Source organism: Crocodylus siamensis, chromosome 4 (assembly GCF_052110815.1).
Source record: "Crocodylus siamensis isolate JL-2025a chromosome 4, ASM5211081v1, whole genome shotgun sequence".
Lineage (NCBI taxonomy): Eukaryota > Metazoa > Chordata > Crocodylia > Crocodylidae > Crocodylus > Crocodylus siamensis.
This window is the reverse complement of record NC_143398.1, coordinates 22,508,642-22,525,336: the sequence shown is the minus strand read 5'-3', so window position 1 is coordinate 22,525,336 and position 16,695 is coordinate 22,508,642. Positions and strand designations below refer to the sequence as shown.

Here is a 16,695-nt window from a genome sequence, read left to right as displayed (position 1 = left end):
GTGTGTACTCCCTCACATTCCACTTGACTTATTTTGCCATGGGAAAATCATAACTTCATTTACCATCACTTAAACTTTTAGTCATTCAAAAAAGTCAGAAAACTCTACCCCCAAGGTGTTAAATACAAGTATGAACTGGGACAACTTCAAACCTCCAACAACACCATTTTAGCAAACTTGAATATGGCATCCAACATTAGGGTTAAGTTTGCCAATCCAAATAAAATGCTCTGTAATCAATGATACAGACTCAGTCGTGTTTCCATTGAAACTATTAAGCTTTTATCTTTCTAATACATTTGCAAATTCTGCTGTCAGGTGTGCTTGTATAAAGCTGGATTAACTGCATGAACTTGAAAATAACTGCAAAGATGTTAATCCAAATCTGTGAAGCAATGCCAATGTAACAGGCCAAATTCAAATCTTATCACATTTTTAAACATGTCAAAGGGGTTATTTTGTTTGTTTTTAAAATATAAACCTGTTATTAAAAATAAAACTGCTATGACAAAGTATCAGTATCATTCCCTGAAATAAATTACATTCTCTCCAAGACTACTTATATGAGATCATATTAACAACTTACTATTAATTTAAAGTTTTCATCAGGATAAAACTGGACACATTTTAATGTATTCCTCGATTCCTAAAATTAAGAGGAATTTTTTTATTAAGACTAATAAAAAAGATTATTACAAACAATGAGAAGGTTGAATTTGAAACAGTCCTACTTGCTAGCACGTAAAAGTTAACCAGGAGGGAGACAAAAAAAGAAAAGACCACAAACAAGCCTCCACAATAGCACTCCCTATTACACCACTATGACATGTTTCCTTCCTGTCCCAAATTAGATAACTACCTTCTGTCTATAACTGCACAACACAGAACTGCGTTCCTCTTTCATTCATAAGAATCCACTAGAAGATTTTTTCCCTAATGTTTTGCCCATACAGCTAAAACCATTAGGAACATTATCTTATTTTGGACAACTTGAAAGGCCTCTTGCAAGGGAAGAATAAGGGAATAAGAATGAGAACACGTTCTTCACTATAATATACACATGCCTTCCTTTCTGCACAAGGTCCAACTGATTCCACAGGGTCAAAAAAGTTAGCACTGAAAGTCTATTGTTTTCATGCAAGTGTGTTTATTCCCACAAGTCAAAATGAAAAGCAGTTCGCAAATGCCTAACCTGAGGACCTGTTCTCCCCTGGTACCCACAAGCTTTTCTCTCTTACTCATGGCTGCCCCAATGTGCAGAAAACACCCTCTCATAAATTGGCAAGTTCACTGCCCTAGGTCAAACATGCCATAAGTTCAAATCACTGCATATAACAGTAGTAGCTTTAAAATTGAACAGGAAAGTCTTATTTTGACCACTAACTTTGATTTTACACCTCAAAATAATCCAACTGATACAATTTTTGCTGCTTTATGAACTCAAACCTTTCTGTCAGAAAAACAAAAGAGATGGAACAAACACAGAGATCATTTTTTCCACCTTTGGAACAATGTAGAAGAGTCTTTGTTCTGTCATATCCCATTGTGCCCAAATGAGATCATCTGCAACTCTCTCTCTTGGAAGCTGGCCTGTGTTTTGAATCACCTGAATGGAATTTAAAAAAAAAATAAAGGAATGGGGGAGGGAAAAAAGACAAGGAAAGGAGAAGCACTACAAGCATATTTGACTTTAATGAAGACTTTTGCACAACTTAGGATTTTAATAGTTAACGTAATATGCAACAGTATAATATTTTAATTAACATTTCAAAGTCCCTTAATATATTATCTGTCCTCCACATTCAATTCTCCCCTTGTAAACTGGAGCACCTGTTATACCAGAGGTACAATGTTTAGCTCCTCTCAATGGAGTCAAGTCTAAAACTGTAGTTATATGATCAAGTCCAAGTTTGCCCTTGACACACACAAAAAAAACACCATTTCAAGTCACATTTGTCTATTAAGATTGGGGACTGGTATAAATCCACCAAGTCCATATTTTAGTTATACTAAAATTATATGTCTGCACTCCTTCCACTGTGATCCCAAGAAACATGCTGAGAAACATGCCCTGCTCACTTGCTTCTGCTGTGTGTGTACAATTCTGCTGGGAAATAAAAAGAAAAAAAGTAATACAATTGTCATTAGAGTGGTACCAGGCACACCCAGCACAGCTCTCAGGATCATGCTCAAAACTGAGATCCTGACAAGCATCCCTGGGCATATACCAAAAAGCAACTAACTACATGGCACTTTTCAACAAACAGCATGTTCAGAGTGGAGCACATAGGCAAGGCTCATTTCTCAGCAGCAGTCTAGAGAGCTCCAAAGAAACAGCGAAGACTTATCCTACAGCCCTTTACTCCACTCCTGCAGTTAAAAAATCCCATATTTTTAAACCATCTTTAAACTGTCAGAGCAATATAAAGACTTTAGAACAGGGGGTTGGCAACCTACACCTTGCAAAGCCATTGGAGCCAGCATGCGTAGCTACTGGCAGTGTTTGGGGTGGGGGGAGGAAGGGTTGCCTGCACTGTAATGCACACTGCTGCAGCTGGGCCGCAGGAAGCTTTTTGTACTGTGCCGGATCTGGGATGCAGACTGAAACAGCTCCAGGGAGGTGCAGCAGCAGCCACGAGCTGCTAACACCAGCCTGCCCCCAACCTGTATCTGTCATCTTTAAACAAATATTTAGTTTCCATCATATATTGAATACATAAATGCAGTAGAGACAGTCCAATTACTGAATTTCATTTTAAGCAGAATGTACGCATGTTAGTGGCTTTGCATGGTCTTTTAATAGTGTTACTGCTGACAGACATCAACTGTAGAAACTAAGGCTACAAACAGATGCTGTCTTTGTGATGGGATCAGCTGTGCCAGGATAGAGACAGAAGTCACCCAGGGCCACTGTCCTGTTAGATCAGGCCCCCACATTTCCCAAAACTTCAGGGGCCCAATCCGACGAGATACCAGCCTCACGGCACACATCCACTGGTACAGAGCAAAGAGGCTGTATCCCCACTCTGCACCTGCAGGCATGGGGCTTCAGAGCTCCCAGGGCTCTGCAGGATAACACCCCTGGGGGCAGCCTTGATCCAGGGCAGGCACCTGCAAGCACAGAGTGGGGAAGCCTATCGGTTCCTTGGATCATTCCCAGGATAAGGGTAAGCACTCAGGGCCACTGTCCCAAAGGATCAGAACCCTCAAGTCCCAGGAGTGCCTGCCCCAGACAGCCCATGCACCATAAGCAAATCAAAATCCACTATGAAAAGAGCACAAACTATTACTAAGACTCACTGCATCACTATTTTGGGGCAGTTAGGGCATGACGAGGGCCAGGGACATCTGTTCGCTAGGTTTTTCTGATGTCACAAAAACGTTTATGGTGTCAGAAGGGCTGCAAACAGATGTTGCCCTACACAGGACAGGATTCATTTCTGGTGTTGCAAACAGAACACAAAATGGAGGGGAAGAGAAATACAAGAACATTCATACCACAAGTTTCAGAATGAATTGTAGATGCATATTAGTGTTTTGTGGCTTTTTTGTGCCTCTTATACAAGCAGCTTTTGTTAACTTTCCTCTAAGCATCCCTTTTAAGGATCTAATATATTTAGGCCTTGACGAAAACAAAAACCTTTAAATAACCTTTGATCAGGCCACATTCAAAGGCATAAGGAGAAAACAACGAGAAATTTAATTTCCTTCTATATTATACAATATATACTTTAAAATCTTCTTCAGGGCTGGCTGAATAATTTAATCTTTCAAAGCTATCATAATTGTTACCACACATTAAAGTATTACTCAAACAGCTATTTAAAAAGGACAGGAAAAGTTACAGAAAGAACACTGATTGCCAGAATACTTATCTTCCATTAAGTTGTCAATTAAGAAATAAATAGCAAAAAATTGATTTCTTACCACTTTGTGCTCTTCTGTGACAACGTGAATGTGAAATTGTTCAATATCTTTAAAATTAAAAATATTTGCATTCGTTTTAAAATACAAGGTAATAACACCAAAACTCAAATCAGAACTGTAGTTCTAGTCCACAGCACTCCAAAGTACCAGAAAGTACTAGATGATATTCAGTATGTGTTCAAAATATTAGTTCATACTTACATCTATCTTCTGAAATTAGTAAGAGATGGCTTTCTGGAAAGGGATTTCCACTTTCAACTGGGTAGAGAAACTATAAGAAGGAAATTTTGCAAGGGTTAATCAAGATTGTTAGTGAAGCTAAATTCGGTATTTATAATCTTAAATGGCATACTTGATAACTTATAAATACTGACAGGCACACCGAGTAAATTCAGCAAAGAACATCTGCATTATTACAGACTATGAATCATATCCAAAAAAAGGATTTAAAGGCAAGATTCACAAAAGGACTTAGGTCCTAGGATGCTAAGTGCTCCCAAACTTAAAATTTAGGGAGCCAGCTCCAGGAGTTGAATTTACAAAGCTGAGTTAAGGACATAGATTTCACATACATTAAATGACAAAAGTTAGACACCTAAGCTGCTTGCAGACATTAAAACAAAAAAAAAAACTACGCGTGGAAGCAGCAGCACGTTACTTCAACTGGCTCTGCAGCATCTGTATGGATTGGGTGCTTCAGCAGGGCTTTTTGGCAGTTTTATGTAAAGCTGAGTCAATCAGCTATTAGATGAAAGCACCAAAAAAGGCCCCATTGAAATGCCTGATCTATACAGGCATCAGGCAAGCCGGGTCCAACCAATATGCTGCCTCTTCTGGGCATGTGCTGGGCTCAGCACAGGAGACATCCCCAAATAGGGGATGTCTAAGCCACTCATTAAGAAGGCCAGAAGAAAGAGGAACCTCTAAACACCCTACTGCACTCCCAAACCCATGCAGCAGTTAGGTACTTAACTCAGGACTGCAGGAGCTGCCTAAGGGCATAGACCCATGTAAAACTGAAATGCTCCCAAATGTCACTGATTGGGAATTGGTTCACAGTTATCACAGATCAGGTGTCCACATATAAAGTGCCCTAGCAATCCAGGTAGAACAGTCACCTTTTAGGCCAGGGATGTCACATACATCTGGCTGGCAGGCCAGTGCCATGTCAATCCCTGCTGACAATGAAGAGACACCAATTTTAAGAATGACAATGAGAGTTACCCAAGAGCATCCTCAACAGCTCACCTCCAGATCTGGAGCATGTCGAACAGATGTGGGTGGGTAGCCAGAGCTTATTTTTCCATAGCACCTTTGAGAGGGGTGCATGACCAGAGTAGACATGCCCCAAGAATATTGGTCTGTAGGGCTGTACAAAGCTTCGGTCGCCAATTCAAATCAGAAGAGATGCGTTCTGATTCAGGGACCGAATCTTGGAATCTGAATCAAATCAGGAGACCAATTAAAAGCTCTATTTGAAGCATCCAAATCAATTTGGAAAATGATTCGGTGATTCAGCCATAGACTAAACAGGCAGCTGACACAGCTGCCTCCAGCTGGTAAATCTGTTGGGGTTGGGGAAGGGAGGGGGTGTGACGGAGGGAGGGATTTGGGCTGGGACAAGCTGCCCAGCCATGGCAGGGGGCGCAGAACTTGGGGAGGGGGGCATGGGATCTGGGCATAGCAGCGCTCGGAACTGCTGCCTGCCCAGCCGAGGGGGTGGGAGGGGTGGAGAGGACATGCAGGCTCAGCTCACTCTGGGCAGAAGGGGGCAAGCAGCAGCAGGGCAGAGCCCCTGCTCCCAGCGCCCCTGCACCCACACCCTCACACTAGCTGGCAAGCAGCAACAGTACCCGCTGGCAAGCAGCAACAGCACCTGCCCTTCCATGCCAGCTGGCAAGTGGTGGTAGCACAGAGTCCCTGATCTCAGCACTGCCATGCCCGCATGCCAAACCCCCCTGCTCCCCTCCCTGAGTAACATGGCCTCTTGTCCCACTGGGTAGTTTGTCCCAGCCCCAATCCCTCCCTCCCCCAGGCCCCTTCCCTTCCCCAACCCCAACAGATTTACCAGCTGGAGGCAGCCATGTCAGCTGCCTGTTTAATCTATGGCCAAATCTCCAAAGCAGTGCCAAATATTTCAGATCCGATTTGGCCGAAACAAATCAGGACAGTGATTTGAATCTCCAAATCGAATCGCCGTCCTCCAAACCAGCCAAATCTGAATCCAAAGCAAATACTTGCTGCTTCGCACAGGCCTACTGGTCTGTGCCCACCCCTCAGGCTCTGAATCTTGAGCAGATGGAGGTGCCTTCTTTGAAGCTCTGGCTCAGGTGCCTGCTACGGAGAGGCAGGAATTGAAACACATTCCTATGTTTAGTGTTTTCTATTGAATAGTTGTTGACAGCTCCCCACTCTGCATGCAGGTTTTTTATTTTGTTTTGTAATCACTTTTTGAATTGCCTTTCTTGCCCTATGGTTTGTGCGGGAAGTCTAGCCACATCATTACTCTGGGGATGAGGTACCTGAAATTTAGCATTGCTGCCCACAGGCATTTGTAGACACATACATTAGATACATGCTTAGAAAAATAGGAGATAAAACATAAAATAAGTATCTTTAGAGTCAATAGCATGATACACTATCTGCACTGTACTCAGCAATGCCATGGAAAACTATTTGGTTGTAAAGAAGTACCTTTACACTCCCCTGATTTTTCACTTCCAAGTGAAAGAAAGGAAAAATGAAATGCAAGTAGGTTGAAGCATTACCTGCACTCTGATACAGCTATCCACAGCCTTCAGGACTTTCACATAATTAACAGGATGAATTTCAATAAGCAAAGTCAAACACTTTGATACTGCAAGAAGAACACAAGTTCAGATAACATCAACCTATTTTTACGAAGTCTTTGTTATAAACAGAAAAGAGAGGATAAAAGCAAAAATGGAATCATAGAAAATTGGGGTTGGAAAGGACCTCAGAAGGTCATCTAGTTCCAATGCCATGCTCAAAGCATAACCATCCCCAACTAGATCATTCCAAACAGGGCTTTGTCAAGCTAAGTCTTAAAAAACCTCCAAGGATGGAAAGTTCACCCCCTCACTAGGTAACCCGTTCCAGTGCTTCACCACCCTCCAACTGAGAAAGTTTTTTCTACTATCCAACCTAAAGCTCCCCTGCTGCAACTTGAATTTCAAGCAGTGCTGTAACATCCATCCAGTGATGCCAGTTTAATTACTACATCCATTGAACATTGGTACTTTAGAATTATCATGATTAAAAATAAACACCTCGCAGTACCTGGCTGGAGTAGTTGATTTACTTTATCTTCTTTTGTCATCTGAAGAAAACTGACAGCTAATCAACAAAACCACAAAAAAGGTGTATTCAGTATTTCGTATCACTAAACATTTCCAGATACTAGATGACATTAGAAATGTTACGGAAGAAAAGTCATAAATTGTTCCAACTTTAAAAGCAAGAAATGGCAGGTACCATAGGTATAGTAGGCAAGACAAAACTTAAGAAGAATCCATTTCTTTTATTAAAAAAGCAGTAACAGTGATTACATGCTCTCACTTACAGGTTTTAGTGGCAGAAGTATTTAAAATGCATGAAGACAGATCACTATAAGCTAGCTACTTATGGGTCAATATTGCTCTCATTATTTCTACAATTAAATGTATATAGACTGGCAAATTTTAAAAAGCTTTTACCCAGTAATGTCCTTTCATTGTTGACTGAACAGCTGATTATGTGTAGATCTCTCTCGAAGGTATACAGGTGCTATTAAGAAATATATTTTGAGTTAAAGTTTATTTCCATTCCACGCCAACCACATAATGTGAACTATTCCTTACTGAAAAGGAGAAACCTACATATTAATTGTTGTCAAACAAATTCTCCTAAAGCCACAAAAATCATACTTTAGGCCTCAGTTTCAATCTCCACCACCATATGTGCACTGCTTATTTCCTCAAGCCTCCAAACTTGTCACTAGTTTGGTTCAGAAAGACCCTTACATAGCTATGAACCCTCAACTTCCAGAGAGCAAAATCTGGGGACAGTCACATATCCTCTACAGTCCTTTGGAATATAAAATAGTCTCTACTATTTCCAGTTTCAGTTAGCACAGACTACTTAGTGCAGAACACAAATGTGGTTAACACGGCTTCCTGTTTGGGGTGGGGGGGGAAGCCTACCTCCCAACAGAACTAATTAAACCAGGTGATAAAATGGCAGAACTAATTAAATATGAATATGGGTATATTGCTGGGGTGGGCAGTTTTGGGGAACTGTTGTAGGCTGGTCAGCACCCCTTCTCCCCCACCTGCAACAGCTCACCACACCCAGAGCCCACAGGCTCTGTGGTTCCTTGCCACTGCCACTCTCATCAAGGCCCAATAGCAGATGAGCACAAAGCCGCAGCCCTGGCCCACCCCATGCCTGCTAACATGACCACACTCCTTCCAGTTGAAGCATTAAAGCTGCACTTGTATGTCATCAGGTAGCATCAGGCTATATCCTCACAGATGTACCAGGATGCTGCCTGGTGCTTCAGGATGTTTGGAGGGGATGTGATGAAAAAAGGGCTCAGCCAATCCAGAATCAGCTTTTCAAATCTGGAACATGAAACCCCATTTTTCAAGACCTTTTCAGAGACACCAAGACATAACCCTGAAATTTGGGACTGTTCTAGATAATTCTGGATGGTTTGTTGCTTTAATGAAACCCCAATGATTTCAGTACAGCTCTGGACAGGCATTAGGAACTGTCCACATAGATTTAACTGCAGAACTGAGCTGTGTCTTCATATTCCTGTAGCATCACCAAATCTGAGTACATGCAGGACAAGAGAAGAATTAAATAATTTATCTTTTAGCAAACATACACAGTTAAAGGTTTTTAGCTTGTTTTAAACACTGGAGTGGACTCAGCAGTGTTCAAATGTTGACAATATCAAATAGTGTCAAACATTATGACACATTGCTACATTACATGATCTTTGAATGATTTACACTTTGACACTGGAATGTCACACATGTAATTTATATTGAAAAGGAGATGGTCCTAGAGATACAAGTAAATCACTTTGTAGTTTAGAAAGCTGGTCCTTACCTCATTTTGCCTTGTTTGAGAATCATACAATCCAATGCAAGTGTTTCTCAGATGACCCTGTAAATTAAAATGAAAAAAAATCTAAGGTTTTCTCAAGGTTCTCACCATTTGCTGAATGTTTTCATTTCTTTTCTCCCTTCCCCACCCCACCCTCCTAACACAAACATCACCAGTCCTTTCCATTTATTTCATCTTTACCCTTTTTCTGTCCTTTATTTTGTCACACCTACTCCAATTCAGAGCAGATGTGTAACAGAAGGTCTGCCCAGAGACTAGATAAGTAATATGGGGCTTGTCCACAGGCCAGATCTGGGAGTACAGAGCCATGACATCTGGCCCACAGGGCTGGAAATCTGCTGGTGGAACAAACAGGAGCAGCATTAATTGCTAGATCTTCTAGTGCCATAACAACCACTGCTTATCCCACCACCAAATTTCCAGCCCCACAGAGCAGCCCTGTGGGCCAGATGACACAGCCCCATGCTTCAGCTCTGACCAACAGATTGGAAATTTGGCAACAAGACAAAAAGCTACTGCCAGCTCCCAGGAGCCACAGCAATTACTGTATGTACTCAAATAGAAGACAAGATTCCACCCTAACCTCCCCAATCAGCCTGTTAGGAAAAGCCACTCTTCTTACATTCACATACAAGGAAACCTCATTAAATTACACTGTCCATCTTTGAATTGGTGCTAAAAGCAGCATGCCTTCAGTAATGGAAACCAACTAAATGTAGTAAACACTGATCATAACTATACAACAGACAGGTGGTCCCCCCATATGGAATTGGCACTGGGCCTGCAGGTGCTGCAATATCACACCAGCACTAGGAGGGCCAGAGCCAGCCCTTCCACACTCCGCTTGGTACCAAAAATGCTTTATCTTAGACAAAAAGCTGAGTTTGTTGGGGTTGATTTGTTTGGGTTGGGGGGAAGTTGGAAAAATTTTTGTGTTCCAGGTCAAATTATACAGATAAGTTCCAAATCCTTTTGATTGAGCAAAACTCAATTGTTTAAACACCATATGTGGGGGCTGCAACCAGCAAGTATCCTCCACCCCAGACTTTTCAGCCTGGGGCTTCAGATGCCTGCCGATGGATTACGAAGTATCCTACATACAGGCCCCTTGGGGTACAGACATCCCCTCTCCCCGCCCCCATGTCTCACTTGCCCTCAGCCAATGGTTGTAGGAGCAAGCTAGGGAGGAGTCCCCCATTTCCATAAAGTAGGCATGTAGCTGAGATCCTCCCATTGGAAGCTAGTTAGTGGGAAACTGACTGTGAGGCTCTCGTAGGGAGTCCTGTCTGCATTTGGACAGGGGTGCAACCTCCACTACACACTGTCAGACTAGCACAGTGACTACACTTGATCTTAGCTCAGAAGAGGCTGAGGTGCTGATGGAAACATACCAGAAGGATAAATTAGTGCAAACCATATGAATAAGATGCGGTACTACCCACTGTATGCAGTCCTGCTCAGCACCAACACTTGTTCAAGTCATGGTGAGCTACTACACTGCATATATTTAAATGTCCTCTTGACTCTCGCATCTGAGCTGCACCTTTCTTTCCCATTTACAGCCATTCCTGTTTTTCCACCAACCTTAGAGGTCTGGATATCATCAAACAGGTCCCCAAACAGTTTGCCCAAAGCCCCTCTGTTAGCTTGTCACATATGATTAGAGTGACCCCACACTTCAGGAAGTAAAGCTAGACCAGACTCCCCTATGCCTCATCTGCATATACATTTTGGAGGATCCCAGGACTCATGACAAGAACTTGTCATGAGTGTGGGCTAAATAGCACATGGATCCTTGGCAGGGGGTGGGGGGGAAGCAGTATCTGGAGCATACACATATGCCAAGTTCTGAGCAATGCTGTGCTATAGAGTCACCAAGGCTTTAAATGCTTTCAACTTTACTGGGGCCCAGCCCAATGAACTATATGGTAAATCATGAATCTTCTGGCTTTGAACTAATATCACATATATGGTATTATATATAAATACATTAAAAGTGTTTATAGATTATCTGTGCTAAAGCTTGCAGATAGATACTTATTTCAAAGTCAGTTTTTTCAAAATTGGCCCTCACTTCCATGTGCTCAGTCTAACAGTAAGGAGTGCGTAAAGGGGCTGCAAGAGGGAGAAGTTGGGGGGGAGGGGCAAAGGGGCTACCTGACCGCACAGATTTATTTTACCTGCTGTAGCAGTAGGAAGGGGAAAAACTCAAAATAAACCTCCAATAATTGCATTCTATACCTGGAAAATTGTATCATATTTATATATTTTCCATATATAATTACTAAGGGGATATCTTATAATCAGGTTGTCTTATATTTGAGCAACTACCGTAAAGCTATTGCTGCTTGCCCCTCTGCCGATTTCCAGTCCCAGTGTCTGCCCCAAAGGTGAGAAGACACTGATAAAGTTCCATGGGCCATATCCAGTCTGTGGGCCACATCATTTACACCCTTGCTCCAATTCTAATGATAGGAAAGAGACTGAGAGGGGATACATTTTAAAAAGAACAATATAGGACAATGATTGAACCACCAGCATCTGCACTGCTGGTGAATGAAAGTGAAGTCCATTCAAACTTAAATCTGAATTTATCCCCTCCATTGTATTTGGGCCATATATTAGAGCAGTTGAATGACAAGGAAGAGAAACTATTGCACATGATAAAAGGGGGATTCCACACTGGTCCTAGATAGGCTATTTTGGGTTGAAACACCCACACTTGGGGATCCACACTTGTACAAACTGGATAGTATACGGACCCTGTAAAGAAGCTGCTGTACCACCCAGTGATCTGTTAGTTGGAGAACAGATTGAAACTCTACCCTAGAAAATTACCTATATGAAGACTAAATAGATTTCACAGGCTATTTAAAAAAAAAGCCCTTAAGCATGATCATCATTACTAACAGTCTACTGCCTCTAAAAGCAAGAAATACCACCTGCTGATAAATAATTAAATAATGTAAAATCACAACTATTTATGGGAATTTTGAATAAACAGAAATTAACTTTTATTTTTTAGAATAGAAAAGAATAGTTTTTACCATGCTTTCTATTTACAAAAATCTATTTTCATTATTGGAATTTATAACATTTCAATTTTGAACTGGAAATTAGTCATGCTGCAGAAGTCTGTGTACCACAAATAGTAATCTTAATGGAAACTATATAACCTTGTAGTCTTCAAACCATAATCTCTCACTGCTCAATATCACGACCATTACTTTTAAACAGGGCTTAAGAAAGAGGTCTTGTGGTTAATTACAGAAATGCTATATCTTGTTTTATGCAGTTAAAACTGAAGACCTTGAGCTTCCTCTCTTTCAGGTTTTTACACTTATCATCATGGTAAGTGAGCACTCAATTGCTCATGAATTTAAGTCCTGCCAATTTAAAATTAAACATTTCTAAATAAGGACATTTTCCAAATTGAAACCCAGATGATTCTGATAGTAGAAATGTGTTCTTGCAATCTAACATCATCTGCGCTTTGCTACTGAAAGCATATTTGATTAATACTGAAATTACCTCTGCAATGATTAATCTGCCCGCAAATCTGTGTGCTCACATATTTGTTTTCACATTCACTTGCAGAATTCCTATACTGCCTTGCAGGGTATAAGTACTTATCCTGTGACTGACAGCCATTATAGAGACTTTTTTTTTTAAATAGTCAACACAATTCTCTAATACCTTGCAACATGAAAATAAGAAGTTTACCTTCCTCCTAGCTCTGATTCCACATATAATATGCTTGGTTCTTTTCCATTTGATAGAGAGGTTGTTTTCCATTTTTGTCTATTGGGACAAATGCCAGAATAGCTCTATCCTTATCTGTGCACCGACCTCACTGATACTGTCAGTACAAACATGAATTCTTCTGCCAAGAGCATGGGACTTCACTGCTACAAAGGCAGCAAAGGCTCACTTGTGCACGCAGGTTTCCAAAAAATGGTCTTGTTGATTACAGACAATTCACTGTGGTGATACTAAAAAAGTTAAATTGTTTTAGACAACTCTGTAAGACCTATAGTTAACTTTATTATAGTAGATATTAGCGTTAACTATTTCCTCACAGTAAATACAGGTAGATAAAAGAGAAAGCTACAGAATACCGGAGGTAATTTATCTATCTTCACTAAATGCAGCTTTTCAGTGCCACTTCTGCATATTTACGCTGGAGTAGCACTGTGAAAGTATAACCATTATTCAGAAGAGATTTATCTTAAAATTTGTTGCAAACTGAGGGGAAGTCAAAAATGCAACTTAAAGCCATCAGGCTTTACACAAAGTAAAGTTTCAACAAAAGGTTACACCAGTTATTCTCAAACTGGGTGCCACAGCACCCTGGGGTACAGTGAGATCCTTCAAGAGGTGCAGCAGGAAGTGTGAGGAGAAACAGATACGGACAGGCTCAGGCTCTGCCTGGCCACAACTTTGCCCCCACTACCCAGCCCCGCTGCCAAGAGATAAGCACTATAATAAATAAATGGTGTGCCACTCAATTCACAAGAGTTATAGAGGGGTGCCTCAAGTCTAAAAAACTTGAAAACCATTTAGAGTAGCAGATCCCAAACTGTGGTATGCATATCACCATTGGTACACACACAACCTGCGAATGGTATGCAGAAGGCCAGAGGGATGGGCCACAACCCCCCAAAGCCCAGCAGCAGCCTGCTGCACATCGCCAGGAACACAGCATTGTGTGTGGAACAGCACCCAGCAGGTAAGTGTGTTGGGGGGGGAGGAGGAGAGGGGGCAAAGACTGAGGGCCCCATGGTGAGGGAGGGCGTGGGGCAGAGGCAGGGGAAGGGGCTGGGGTGAATGGGGCCCCAGGATGAGTGGTGGGATGCTCAAAGCCCACTAATACACAGTCTGTTGCCCATGTGTACAAACATTTTGCTGGTGGTACTTAAGGCTGTATCATTTTAAATTGGTGGTACGCAATCTGTCCGAGTTTGGGAACCCCTGAGTTAAAGCATAAAGGAATTAGCAAGTGAATTTGCCCTCTTGTAAAAATATTCTATGGAGTACTCACAACTCGGCCCCTCATAGACTTAAAATCTTAGAGCAGTGGTGCCCAACCCTTTTGCCCCATGGGCCAGATTGCCAGTACCCATCCCAACTGTGGGCTGGATCAAGCCAGTGCTCCCAATCCAGCATTTGGGCAGGCAAGGCAGGCACTACCTGGCAGCACAAGGTGCAGGCTGGCCCCAATGCAGCCCTGCAGGGGAAAGGAGCTTGACTTGGCCCTGTGGCAAGGGAAGGGGGCAAGGCCAGTCCCCAAACTGGCCCTGCAAAGACGGAAGGGGGTGTGGCCTGGCCCTGCAGGGGAGGGGGGAGTAGCCAGGACCCAACCCAACTCCTTGAGGACAGGAAGGGAGCATGACCAGGCCCTAAACCCAACTCCATGGGGAGGGAAGGGGGTGAAGCTGTCCCGATTCAGAAAGGGGGGGGAGGGGGGAGCGGGGAGCATGGCCCAGCCCTGCGGGGGAAGTAGGTATAGCTTGGCTCCAATCAGTCATGCAGGGAATGGGGCTTGGGGATTTGGCACAGGGGAGAGTAGTCATATTAATGGCCACCACACCCCCACTACCAAATTTCCAGACCCATGGGGAGCTCCATATGCCCTGTGCAATGACTCCATAGCCACATCTGGCCCGTGGTTTGGAGGCTGAGCACCCCTGCCTTAGAGCAAAAGCAAACAAAACATATCCGTGTCCTCTACAATGAAGGAAGTCTCTGTAGGTCACTTTTGCAGGAGAGTAAGCAATCATGGGGAAAAAAAGTTCTTATCTTGTCGAGACAGCAGCACAGGGAAATAATTCAGGCTGATTCAAAGACATTAGAAAGAAGGAATCACCCCTTCATAAATAACATGTTGCCTCCATAGATCTAGTGTGCCCATAGGAGTACTGCAAGGTGCTGTACAGAGGCCAACACTTTCTGTACCTTCTTATACAAAGGGAAATCTGCATCCATAAGAACAAGGGATTAAGTCTGCTGCAGCCTTACCCTTACTCAAGCCCTATGTGATGCTCTGAAGAGTTTCAGCTCTGCTGCCTTGGAATACAAAGAGGCATCTCTGACAGTGCACTACAATTTGAGACATGATCCTCTAGTCTGTGCATCAGGCAGGTAGATCTTCCACAGTCTGGGTTTTATGTGTGCTTTTAAAGAAATGAAACTCAGTTACTTCTGCAGAGGAGAAACATCCCCAAACCAATGAGAAAATTCCTTGGAACTCCACTAGATTCATCTCAGGGAGTCTCTCCTTCCCTAATGCATTTGGGGGCAAAACAGGGCACTGAAGGCTTATTTTTAAGTTAAAATTACATGGCCCTAAACAGTGCAGGATACTAATAAGTTAAGGATTTTTTAAAGCCCATGACAACTATAATTAAGCACTACTGATAAGTGTTTAAAACACCACCAAGTAAGGCAGAAAAAAGAGCTCTTTTACCCTTCTTTAAGCATAAATGAATCAAGTTTATTGGAAATAGCTGCACATGAATCCAACAGATTTTTCTTTTCTGAAGCAACTCTACTCCCAGGGTTGAAGAATGTGCTGCTTATGAAAAGCTTGTATGTTAAAGTGATACATGTTCATTAAGGGTTAAATTCTGGTCCCACAGAAGTCAATGGCGAAAGTCCCATGGACTTATTTAATGAATCCAGTACTTCACCTCAATCCAAACACCCCCTCAACCTATAAAAAAGCCAATTCTGCAAATGAACGAAGGACAACTGCTCTCTTATTGTAAAAGAAATGAAAGAAATTAACTAATCAAATTTCAGGTTTTAAAATGTCACTTACATTAAATTTAAGGTGGGAGTATTAGATGAAAAGAAGGGTTTACCACACTGTTACTTTCTAGTATAGCTGCAGAGAGTTGCCGTAGACTTACCTTCCAGGTGTATATAATTTTTCCATTTCTTTCAACATTTAGTACATACAGTGTTGATGAAGTCTCCTCAAAGGTATCTAAAATGATAGGTGTAAGGCATAAGATTCTGAGTTGGGCTAATTCACTGTAAAACTTATGATACTTTAAGACAAACGAGCATTAATTTTAAATCTGCAAAGGCACATTTGTACATGAAAAAAAAAACTTCTGTTCTTGAACAAAGAACAGTAGACTTCCATTTAATTCCCAAATAGCTTAATATGAGATGTGTATAGAGTTTCAAAGCATAAAGAGAAGGAGCTTGATTTGTAATCTTCATTGCTCAACCACATTATATAAATCATGTCTGTGAGCAGTCTGTTCTGTCAATGTAATGCACTAACATTTTAACTATCTACCTACAGTGTAATCTCAGGACCATCTCCCCTAATTGTATTTAGTATTCTACCTTAATATTTATTCTTAGTAAAGATGAAGAATATTTAATGAGAGGCATGGATTCATCTTATACTGTTTGTAGCAGACAAACATGATCAGCTTTTATATATTATATGCCATGCAGGACTTTATAAAGTAAAGTCTCTGCACTGCAGCCCTTGGAGCACTTTCCGGGGGGTTTGCAGAGAACAAACAAGCTCTATGAAAACTGACAACTTATTTCCAGCTGCCTGGATGTGGAAATGAAGTGGTGCCAGCTTAGCTGTTTCCTCTGGAGGCCGTT

The 16,695-nt window shown here is 41.9% G+C and overlaps 1 protein-coding gene across 3 annotated transcripts in view; it reads right to left on the bottom strand.

The window, feature by feature from the left end:
• The window catches only part of GSAP (gamma-secretase activating protein), a 73,385-nt gene that overhangs the window by 52,804 nt on the left and 3,886 nt on the right, over positions 1–16,695 (bottom strand). Inside the window, exons 2-10 of one of the 3 annotated variants that reach the window (XM_090041932.1) lie at positions 15,975–16,051; positions 9,046–9,102; positions 7,644–7,713; positions 7,228–7,284; positions 6,696–6,784; positions 4,129–4,198; positions 3,928–3,974; positions 1,502–1,606; positions 587–646 (exon numbers count right to left, since the gene is read on the bottom strand). In XM_090041932.1, the coding sequence (XP_089898058.1) occupies positions 587–646; positions 1,502–1,606; positions 3,928–3,974; positions 4,129–4,198; positions 6,696–6,784; positions 7,228–7,284; positions 7,644–7,713; positions 9,046–9,102; positions 15,975–16,051 (632 nt within the window). Of the gene's footprint in view, positions 1–586; positions 647–1,501; positions 1,607–2,079; positions 3,814–3,927; positions 3,975–4,128; positions 4,199–6,695; positions 6,785–7,227; positions 7,285–7,643; positions 7,714–9,045; positions 9,103–15,081; positions 15,213–15,974; positions 16,052–16,695 lie in introns of those variants that run through there. The other 2 variants (XM_090041933.1, XM_090041934.1) reach the window with 2 other exon arrangements.